The following is a 12,278-nucleotide window of genomic DNA, read 5'->3' as shown; positions in this document are numbered from 1 at the left end:
AAGATGTCGGTGCTCGGGCCCTAATAATAGAAAGAAGAAGAAGAAACATTTGAATTTCAATAGGGCCTTTGCCTGCAGACGCTGTCGATGCTCAGGCCTTAATTGTTCTCATTATGTAAAAATAGAACAGAAATCTCCCAAAGGGAAGGGTTATATTATATTTATATACATTGGAGACTCAAAGGTGTGAAGATGTTTGGTGGATTGGTGTAAATTCAGCAATCCAGTAGTATGTGCAGCATCTTGAACATAGTGATGGAGAAAAATGTTTTCTATTATTTGCCAAAGTGAGAGGATATATAGACAGAATGAAACAGTACTCAGGCACCTTGAAGTAGTTCCAAACTGAAAGTACCCATGGCAACAGAAAACTGCCTTTCTGTTTGATCCAAATAAAAGCTCTGGGAGTCCAATCATCTCCCCAATGAGATGATGTCAAAGGCAGCACTACAGTAAGCTCACGTTGAATACAGTATTGACCAGCACCCTCTGCTAATAGAGCCATCAGAAGTATAAGTAAACACTCCCTTCAGTGTGTTTAGAGCAGGGCCAGGGCAGAGGAAGCAATTTCTATAGATAATGTGGTCGCTGCCTGGTTCTTTACAGATGTGATGGCGGTGAAGCGTTTTAGATTTAGACTAGAGGATTGTGCCATTTGGAATTGTGTGCCTTCTCTGACTATATGAAATTAAATTAAATCTATATGAAATAACTAATCCACGAAGAAGCGGGGAAGAATAAGCCTGTTCCATGCTCAAGGCTTAAACTGGAGCTTCACTAATGCAAGTGGGGATGTCTCCAAAATGAGCAGAAAAAAACGATTCCTGTTGGTTCTTTTCTGAAACCATAACTATGTAAATGTTGCACTTCAGTTTGTGTTTCAGTGTAGACTTGAGAACACTTAAAATTCCAGAAACTAAACAAGGAGGTTTTAATAATGCCCCGGAATGGAATTCATAAATTTACAAAATGACCTTTAAATTAATGCCAGTTTGGCTTTGGCCTTCCACATTTTAATTTAAGCACCAGTACTAAAGGATTTCACATTGAATAAGTCTTACTGGTTATTGCATGTTCAAACTTTGGTTTTTTTGTGTGTCAAGAGAATAACATGTTTTAGCCTCTTTTTTCTTTATTAATGTTAGTTATATGTACAGTATGTGTTATTTGTTTCTGTATTTATTGTTTGATTATTTCATATTAATGTTTAAATATGTTTTATGGACAGTATGCACCATCAATCAAAGCAAGTGCTACTTACCTGGCAATAAATCCTTTTCTGATTCTGATTTCTGATTCTTTTAAACAGATTAGAAAATAAGAGGTTATTATGAAAACAATAGATCGGTGGTGACACTTGACACAAGAAAACCAAACTACCTTGTTTTTCATAAAATCAACCTTTTATTTCCATAATCAAGAAGACAAAACTATGATTTGCAACATAGGCAGCAGCATATAGAGGATACAAAAGACAGGTATTAGGATCATTCGTAAATAAAAAGCTGAAAATAAAGGGACCTTCCACAAACACCCACATACCTATCTATAAAGCCCCGTAAGAAGCCATTGTATGCATCTGTTTCCCAGAGATAAAGACCAGCTCACCACATACCAGAAGCTCCAAAGTTGGCTTGTTCTAATCTGCCAGGAGCACAGTATTGTGTGTGTGTGTGTGCGTGTGTGTGGGGGGGGGGTTGTGAGTGGTGGTGGTGAAGCTGCTGTGCTGTCTGAGTTATTGAAATATGTTTCAAGACCCTAATTACACCATCTGTTTTGCCATTTTACACCATACTTTGACAGGCATTAATGAATGAATGAATGTTCATTAGTAGGTTTTTTGGATTTTGGGAGCTGCGAACTTTACGGCTTTTCATTTGAGACTGATAAAATTACCATATTCATTGAAATAACAGTATAATGTGTGATTAAATTACGTTATACGTTAAATTTGATGGTTTGATCCATTCAATCTGAGCATCTTCGGCTACTAAAACAAAGTGGTGCCCCCCTTATTTTACGAGTGCAAATTGTATTTTGATTTGTTGATTGATATAAGAAAATTTGAAATTGATATCCAAAATCTAATAAATTTGTAGCAGATCATTGATTCACGCTACACAATGAATGTTCAGCAAAGTCAAAAAGGAAGTCTTTTGCAATATAATCCCAGATATAACAAAAATATGATTCTGTTTTAATGCCAGCTGTTCCACTATGGTCACTGCCACAGCATATAGATGTACATTCAAGCAATAATGTTTTTAATTGGCAAGCTTACACTGTTAGACTCTGCTGTCATTTTTAAAATAAGTAAGTGACTGCAGCCACTGCTAAGGACAAAAGCAGACTGCAGCATATCATCCGCTCTGCTGAGAAGATGATTGGCTGCAATCTGCCGTCTCTCTAGGACCTGTACGCCTCCAGGACGCTGAGGCGGGCAGGAAAGATTGTAGCCAATCCCTCTCACCCCAGACACACACTGTTGGAACCCCTCCCCTCTGGCAGGAGGCTGCAGTCCATCAGGACCAATACCTCACATCATAAAATTAATAAAAATAATTCCTCTCTGCAGTCAGTGTCATTTATAAGGCCCCGGACCCCCACTGACACTGACTCTTAACCAATAAACTGTTATGGTTTCGGTGTTTTGCCTTGTATTTTGTTCTATTTCTGTTGTCTTGTTTGTATATTTCTGTATGTATCCTGTTTTGTATATTTCTGTTATGTATATTTCTGTTTACTTATTTCCCGGTTCATTTTGTAGGTTTCTGTTAACCCTGTTTTGACTGTGTTCTGTGTATTGTGTGTTTCTGTTTCCTGTTTTATTTTGATAGTCTGGTTTTCTGTCTTGTCTTGTCTAGTTTTACTTCCTGTGTTTTCCCGCCTTTGTTGATTACCCTGTCTCTCCTAATGTGTTTCACCTGCTGTGTCACCTGCCCCTCGTTACCTCATTACCCAGTGGATTTATCCCTTGTGTTTCCCTTGTCTCTTGTTTTGTACCTTCATCCGGTCAGTTTGTGTTTTTACCCTGTCGGCTTGTTCCTGTTGGTGTGTCATGGGCCATGTGCCTTTGTTGGAATCTTCCCTGTGTTCTTTTGTTCTTGTGAGTTTTCCCAGTGTTTTTTCTAGTCTCTGTGCTGCCGTTTTTCTTTCCCAATAAATCCTCAACGCCAACTTTCTCCTGCCTGCGTGCCTCTCTCTGCATTTGGGTCCTATTATTCCCTGCCACACGACATAAACTCCTGGGTGAAATTCCCAGGGTGCCATTGTCAGTATTTTATTTATTTTTAAAGATCTACAATTTGACATTGTCGGCAGGGTATACATTTTGAAAGCATAGATGTGTGTTCAGTTTTTGTTTTGCGGTGTAGCTACAGACTAACTATTGTGTTGTGGGTAACTGTTTAACCTTGTTTTTTTTCTGGCCTGTGAACATAATCGAGGCAGTAATTATGTTTCCTGTAATTACACATTTGGCAAAACAAATTAATTGAAATAAACGTAATTTGTAGATGACAGGGTTGTTTGGCTCAGTTGCAGGTCTGGCGAAAACATTAAGTGGAATGTGTCAGAATGGATTTTAAGATTTCATTGATCACCTTCAGGACATGGAAAGGTCTGACATCAAGCTATTTCAAGGAGCTGTATAACACAATAAAAAAGAACTACCAAGAATCACAAATGACAAAGCTGCATACTTTAAATTTTTTATTAGTTTGTGCTGATATTGCCCTGTGTCTTTACTGAATTTCACTTATAATGTCTTATGTCAGCAAATACAATAAATAGTGTAATTGTTCATGTGTGCAAAGTGCTAAACATTGTTACTGTACCATTAAATGATAATGCATGACAGATCATCCAGGAGATTTTTTTTCCCTCGGTCTAGACTGTCTAAATGCCAGAGAGGCAGATGAGCAGGCGGAGAGAGGGAGGAGCCAGTCTCTTAAGCACTTTCCTCACTGACCGTACCGTAGAGAGAGATCCAGGGAGGAGAGAGGGAGCCAGTGAACAAACGAGCAGAGTCTGAGCGAGTAAGCACGGGAGCCAGCAAGCATGATGCACGAAGTGTGAACGACACAGTGGAGAGCAGGGAGAAAAAGAGAGGCACTCAGCAGTGAACACGGACGAGAAAGAGAGGAGAAACAAGGAGACTCAGTAAGACCGAGGGAAGAGCAGCTGAGGGGAGGAAGCTACACTGTCAACTCCATACACTCTTTGTATCCCAACTGTTAATTCTGCCTCGGCGTCAGCATTTAGCAACAGGAAGACATCTGTATACTCGTCGGTAACAATGATTTTCTGGCTGCTGCTACTGCTTCTTCTCTACTGCTTTGCCAGCACGGGTGAGTGAAAAAGGTTTTTGCTTTTCTTTTCCCCAGTCACTGTCTGCAAGTTTGGATGCAGTTTGAAGCTGGAGCTCTGAGCAGCAAGTCTCTCTCCTGTGGGTCCTGATGTAATATCAGCTAAGCTGCTGGTCAATTGGTCATTGGTGCTTTGTCTTTTTTCACACCAGCGTGAAAACCCGCCACTTGTGTCCTGCTGAAACCCCTGCTAGGCTGAAATGTCTTGCTGGATGTCTGTTGCATTTCTGAACATGTCTCAGTTTGTACTCAGCGGTCATGCTGCTTTGCTCCAGGTCGAGCTTATGCTGAGTGATGAGGTAAAATGTTTGGGTACTCCAACATGATGACCACAGGTCTCATAGAACCCAAATCAAGAAATTGAAAATGCAATATATATATTTCAACAAATCCTTGGTGTATAGTAATTAAGTGTATGCATAGTAGACAATAAGGTTTCTCTTTATATTAAAATTAGCTTACAGTTGAATAGACAGTATGTGCATGTTTGTTCCAACCAAACTCTTCTTTTGCTGTGTCTGAGCACTCGTTGCTGATGCAAAGAGATTGTGAAACAAAGGAGTAAATTAAAGTGAGAGTTGAAAAGTGCTGATTGGAAAAGCTTTAAAAGCTCTGACTGGTCTTATTGATTTTTGTTGCCCCTATCCTGTGGCTAGTGATGACTTCACATTTGTCCATTCCAGAAATGTGACAGAAATATTTAGTGACGATTGAGATTATTGTTGCTCTAGATACTGTTGAATCTACTGATTTTTTTTGGAATTAGAAAAAAGTGATAATATCCCTGAACACTTCAGGGATATTCGATTCCATTTCTTTTGTCTGCTCTCTAAATAAGCCTGTAGAAAACCCTTTTTTATTTTTATATATTTTTTTTGTCTATGAAAGCTGCAAGTCACACACAACCTGATACCAAATACTGACAGCTGGAGCTACATCAGCAACATGGCTACAGAAACACTGTAAGCTGAGGCGAAAACTTTGTAATGCCATTATGCTCCTCTTAATAAAGCACCATGCTGTTTCCCATCCTTGTCTCACCCTGGGATACAATCTAATTCACCTGTTGTGCCATTAACTTCTTGTTTTAACTTGATCAGTCATCTGGAGTCCCAGCTCTAAATGGATATCTTCAAAATGTTATTGCTCAACTTAATGTTGGGGTTCAGCGTTTGATGTTAGCTGTGTGTGACTGGTGCTAGAAAATCTGCCTAGTCAGGCTGAATCTGCACACACACACACACACACACACACACACACACACACACACACACACACACACACACACACACACACACACACACAGACACAGTGGTGGCACACCACTACTAATTTGACTCTGACACTGGTAATAAAGATTTAATATGGCTCTCAGTAGCTCTCTTTCAGGCACCATACATCAACTCTCAAGAGGATAGCAGCTTTATTGCCTAGTTTTATGAGAGTATGAGTCTGTTCTGGTGTTGGAGCAAACTCGACCCCCCTCCTACCCATTTTTTGTCTGCGAGGGGGCATTTGCCACAGTTTCCAAATGCCTGCTTCATTTGAAGAAGCAATGCTTTATACAGTGACACTGTGTTCCCCAGTGCACCACACAAAAGGGTTTTTAGCTGAAGAGTTGAGCATGTATCTTTTGCTTCACCTAATGTGCAGTGTTTGGGAATACTCAGGTGAGGTCAACTAGCCTCAGAGTAAGTGGGATTATCTAATTAGAATAGCAGCACATTATTTACTACTCAGTCTTCTGGGTTGTTTAAGATGTAATCCACAGGATGCTTGGGGGGCGGGCGGCATCCTTGGAGCTGTCAGAACCTGGACAGTCGCAAAAGTGGTTATCATGCACTGTAAGAAGGCATGCAGATGAGCCCAGGCCAACACATGCAGCACACACAAACTATTGTGACTTCTCCTTTACACAGGAATTACAAAGTGTGATGATTTGCATTTGTTGCGGGTGGAATCAGAGTGCGGACATCAGCCTGAACTAAAGGAAGAGGAGATAAGAGCGGGAGACAAAGAATCCCTGCTGCCATCTGACTCTCCTCTGGGAGTTGGCAGCCTTCCTCCTCTGTTCTCATTTGCTTGGCACCAATAGTTCGGCGCAAAACGTGGGACAGAAGAAGAGTGTGGAAGAGACAGAAGCCTACTGACTGACTCTTGGAAATGGAAATCTCATTGTGGACTTTCGATATAGTTGAAGATGACAATCACAACACAGGTTTAGAGGAGTTTAGTTCTACATTTACAAATACAAAAGGTACACTCTATTTTGGTGGCAGAGAAAAATATTTGGAAGATTGAAAGACCCAACCGTTTAGTTTAATGGCACAAATAATACTTTCAAATCATGTTGAACTGGTTTTAAATAATTGCATGACATAAATAATGATGCATCTGTGGTGTCTCAGCTCAGATGATTGAACAACCCTATATTGTGACTTTGATTTTTACATACATTTCTTGAATGTGCAGCCTTAAGGCTTCGCTTTAAGGGATGGTCAAAAGAAAGATCATAAAAAAATGCTGGCCATAAGGGTAGACAGTATTTATATTCTTTTGTTTAAGCTCAGTATTGAAATTGTAAAGGACAATTTTGGTTCTTCTACCTGAGTGACGGAGGAGAAAAAGGTTTATAGATTGTGTGAGGTAAATGCTTTTGCTTCACTGTTTGAAGGCCAGGCAGTGAAGAAGAGCAATGATTAAGTCCTTTTAGGATATTAAAGCTTTAGTGCGTAACTTTTTGATATTAATAAATCAACGATCACGGAAGGCTTGTATCATGTGGACGCGCCGACAGTTTTGTTGTCATTACTTTGAATTCCTCATGGGGACGACAGAAACTACGCACTATAGCTTTAACAACTAGGGATGTCCTGATCAGCTTGATCCGATTGTTTTAAAATATTGAATATCTGCCGATACCGAGTCCCAATCCGATACTTGTATTTGCTCAGATAAGAGCTGCACACCATTTTTTTGTTTACAAAAATAACTAAGTAAACCATGTTTTTTCCTGTTTTTCTTTAGTTTAGGGAGTTAGATTTGGAAATTGTATTTTCGTTTATTATTTTTGATTTAGTGTTATACAGAACTCCAGTCGGTAAAATAGGTTGTTTCTGTTTATTATTTTGGCGTTGATTCACACTGAAGGTAAGCTTCTGTCAAATAATTATGAAGTTAAGATTGTTTGTGAGTGTGAAATAACCTTGTTCATTGTCAAAGTAATAGTAGTGGTTTATTATATCAATTTCCACTATCCCGTTTACTTTTTTATTTCCCGCTCCAACCCTCCTGGATCAGTGTGTAACAAAAGTAACTAAATATGTCTTAATCTTAATACATTTAACTTAGTACAGCAAATGAGTCTTTTCTCTGAACACTAAAAGAGTTCTCTTTAGGATCCCAGCAAACCCCCGACCAAAAAATAAACAGCCTCAAGTTCCCCCGCTGGACAACCAAAACTACTCTTAAAAGTCAATTTGACTTTGATTTTCTTCTCGTGATTAACTCCTATGTCTCCAGGGAATAACAGCCTGTACGTGTGGTTAAGAAGTGTGGAGAATTGGAGTAACCCGCGTGTAAAACGGAAGACTAAGAAAGACAGACTGGCAAGCTACAAGACGCTCTCTGGACAGACGCTGGTGAGATGCCGCTAGTGGTGGGCAGATTGATCCAAATATCGATAATATCAATACCAATGTTGGTATCGATATTAATCAATACCAGTGTAATGAGATCGATACTTTAGTTTTAGTTTCTATCCAACATGCAATGCTGTGGTTTCTGTCTGTGTCTGTGTTAAGTCCCGCTGCTTTCAAGTGCCGCTCCTGTCACAGTGCAGAGCAGGCACACTTTGCTCCTCCTCCCCCCTCTTGTGATTTGATGCTGTACCATCAAATGACTCAACGGTGCCAGGCAAACAAGCAAGCCAGCAGCCAGGCCCACAACTGCTGTTCTTCTGTCCACACAAGCAGGACAGAAGAACAGCAGAGAGGAAGAGGAGCGCTGTGTGGCTATATTTTCAGGCCAAAAATTCAACAACGGCAAGCTGTATAATTTGTTAAAGGCTGTAAGAAACAGTGGTAACATAACAAATGTATAAAAGCATATGAAAATTCTGTCCTGGGTTTTAACTTTACAAAAACACTTAAAGGTCATATAAATCCATTCAGATTTAGCAATTTGATGATGCATCGGTATTGTATCGCTATTGGCGATACTGGCCCTGTATTTACTTGGTATCGGATCAATACTAAATATTGCAGTATCACACACCACTGATGGCCGTGCAATGGCCACATCCAAGTGGTTTGGCGGTGTGTCTGTGATAAAAGGTGGCAATCACTACAAGCTGATGTGAATGATCGGATTAAGGTAATCAGGGAAAAAGCCGATCCCGATCAGTTAAAAAATTCCCATATCGGCTCCGATCTGATAATTGGGATTGGGACATCCCTACTGACAACCCATCTAGTAAGAAAAATACACATATGCAGAATCTTACTTTCTTTTTGTTTTTTTTTTTTTTTTTTTGGAAAGCATTATCTTACACAAGTTTTTTTATAGTACAGGCCAGGCCAAAAGTTTGGACACACCTTCTCATTCAATGTGTTTCTTTATTTTCATGACTATTTACATTGTAGATTCTCACTGAAGGCATCAAAACTATGAATGAACATGTGGAATTATATACTTAACAAAAAAGTGTGAAATAACTGAAAACATGTTTTATATTTTAGATTCTTCAAAGTAGCCTATATATATATATATATATATATATATATATATATATATATATATATATATATATATATATATATATATAAATAAATAAATAAATAAAATAAATAAATAAATAAATAAATAAATAAAATATATATAAACATATAACATATAAAATACAACTACAATAAAGATACAGTTTTAATGATTTAGGTTTGTATCATTATTCACAATACAAGTCATAACGGTGCACCAACAGGGGGCACTCTGCACACCACTCGTAAGTGATAAGTTAAATACTGTACACTTTTCTGTCTAGTAGTAAAATATTAATGTAATTTTTTAATGAAGGCAAAGTCTGTCTTCAGCTTTTCAAGTCAGTGAGATTAATTAAATGTTTGCATATTTATCATGAAGCTTCATGTTAATACCTACTTGATGTTTTTCATTTTGACTGCATCCTTGTTTCTTTTATTAGTGTGAGAAATAAGTTAACCAAAGAAACACAGTCTCACTCCCTACTCGTCAAATGTATGACGCATAGTCAAGAACCCTGGCGTCAAGTTTCAACCAAAGAGGTGTACCCTTGACGTTATTTTTCAACGAGGGGGTCCATCAGATAGACATTCCCTCGTTATTTCGTCAAAATACATAAAACATTATTCACGGTGATATTATCATGGTTTATATTTTTTTCTTTTAATGTTATTATTTCGGTTTTTTTTGCCAGGAGAAGCGCGGGTTGCTTTTTGTTTATTTATATTTTTTAAACTGTAACGCTACATCTATCAACATTTATTTAGATGTTATCATGGTATTAATTTCTTTATTTTAATATTATTTCGGTTGTATTACCGGTGAAATATTACAGTATATGCTGTAATACAGAACATAACGATATGACCCGAGCTGGACGCATTCAAAGCCGATGTCCCCCAATGCAATGCGGCCATTCATTTCAAAGAATCTGGCAGCGATCAGCTGGTCTTTAACGTCAGGATCGCTTCAATATACATATATACAGTCAGTGGTCACCATCACTTCAATATACATATATACAGTCAGTGATCACCATCACTTCAATATACATATATACAGTCAGTGGTCACCATCACTTCAATATACATATATACAGTCAGTGGTCACCATCACTTCAATATACATATATACAGTCAGTGGTCACCATCACTTCAATATATATACAGTCAGTGGTCAGTATCACTTCAATATACATATATACAGTCAGTGGTCACCATCACTTCAATATACATATATACAGTCAGTGGTCAGTATCACTTCAATATACATATATACAGTCAGTGGTCACCATCACTTCAATATACATATATACAGTCAGTGGTCAGTATCACTTCAATATACATATATACAGTCAGTGGTCACCATCATTTCAATATACATACATACAGTCAGTGGTCACCATCACTTCAATATACATATATACAGTCAGTGGTCAGTATCACTTCAATATACATATATACAGTCAGTGGTCACCATCACTTCAATATACATATATACAGTCAGTGGTCAGTATCACTTCAATATACATATATACAGTCAGTGGTCACCATCACTTCAATATACATATATACAGTCAGTGGTCAGTATCACTTCAATATACATATATACAGTCAGTGGTCACTATCATTTAAATATACAAGTCAGTGGTCAGTATCACTTCAATATACATATATACAGTCAGTGGTCAGTATCACTTCAATATACATATATACAGTCAGTGGTCAGTATCACTTCAATATACATATATACAGTAGTGTAAATGGTAATCACTTCAATATACATATATACAGTCAGTGGTCAGTATCACTTCAATATACATATATATAGTCAGTGGTACATCATATTAATATACATACATACAGTTAGTGGTCACCATCACTAATACATATACATATATACAGTCAGTGGTCACCATCACTTCAATATACATATATACAGTCAGTGGTCACTATCACTTCAATATACATATATACAGGTTAAGTATTAATTTCAATATACATATATACAGTCAGTGGTCACCATCACTTCAATATACATATATACAGTCAGTGGTCAGTATCACTTCAATATACATATATACAGTCAGTGGTCAGTATCACTTCAATATATATATATACAGTCATATATACAGTCGGTCAGTATACTTCAATATACATATATACAGTCAGTGGTCAGTATCACTTCAATATACATATATACAGTCAGTGGTCAGTATCACTTCAATATCCATATATACAGTCAGTGGTCAGTATCACTTCAATATACATATATACAGTCAGTGGTCAGTATCACTTCAATATACATATATACAGTCAGTGATTGTGTCAGCAGCAACAACATGTTGCTCAGTTTTGTTCCAGTAAGTTATGAACCATAATAACGTTTAAACGAATCCGCGGAAAACTCCGGAAGTGACGGTAGTACGTCCCGCTCAGCGGATAAGATGATAGAAATATATAATATTCGTAATATTGATGTTTTTTTCTAACTTTGCATTTGAGGAGTTACACAATAAAGATAGTTATAATAATAAAATACAGTTTCATGTATTTGTCTCATGTACTGTGTGCTCGGCCGGCCGGCAGACAGCTGCAATCTGAAATGGAATCAAGCCATTTCACGGCTGGCAGCAGAAACAGGAGCCGAACGAGTCCCCCCACCCACCCCGGAAGAACTACAAGTGCTCAAGCTTTGTAACAGATTCTGTGGCGTTTCTTATGGCAGTTGTAGTTTTAAAGTATATTGTTATATTTCTCATAATTAGAAGTTGGCAGTGTATAATTTTGGATACACCCTGGGGTTTATTGGGATGGAGAACACACTGGTGTCATCAGATTTTAAATAAATCGAATCGTTAAATAGGTGAAAATAGCTTATTACCATATTTGACAGTGCTTACAGTGGGTAAACTTTGGTGACCATATCGACATGACAGCTGAGGTCCAGAGCTTTCTAGAACAGCTGGTCTTATGTGTGTAGCACCTTCTGTTGCTAAATGACAAGCCTTCAAACCTGCTGGGTTCAAGGTTCAGAGGTCAATATATCAAAGCAGGAGTAATGTATCCTCTTCATACTGACATATGTTACTGTCCAGGTTGAGACCTTTCCAACGATGTGACAACGTTTTAATTTTTACACATCATGGAGACC

General features: G+C 38.0%; 1 protein-coding gene across 2 annotated transcripts in view; it reads left to right on the top strand.

Annotated features, from left to right (window-relative positions):
• The first annotated feature begins 3,969 nt into the window (after nucleotides 1-3,969).
• The window catches only part of LOC120575647 (kin of IRRE-like protein 3), a 363,304-nt gene continuing 354,995 nt past the window's right edge, over nucleotides 3,970-12,278 (top strand). For both annotated transcript variants that reach the window (XM_039826472.1, XM_039826471.1), the window contains exon 1: nucleotides 3,970-4,349. In XM_039826472.1, coding sequence (XP_039682406.1) covers nucleotides 4,298-4,349 — 52 coding nt within the window. In that variant the 5' untranslated portion in view covers nucleotides 3,970-4,297. The remainder of the gene's footprint in view (nucleotides 4,350-12,278) is intronic.

Source organism: Perca fluviatilis, chromosome 16 (assembly GCF_010015445.1).
Source record: "Perca fluviatilis chromosome 16, GENO_Pfluv_1.0, whole genome shotgun sequence".
Classification (NCBI taxonomy): domain Eukaryota; kingdom Metazoa; phylum Chordata; class Actinopteri; order Perciformes; family Percidae; genus Perca; species Perca fluviatilis.
Note: the sequence above shows the minus strand (reverse complement) of the source record. Positions and strands in the feature narration are given on the sequence as shown.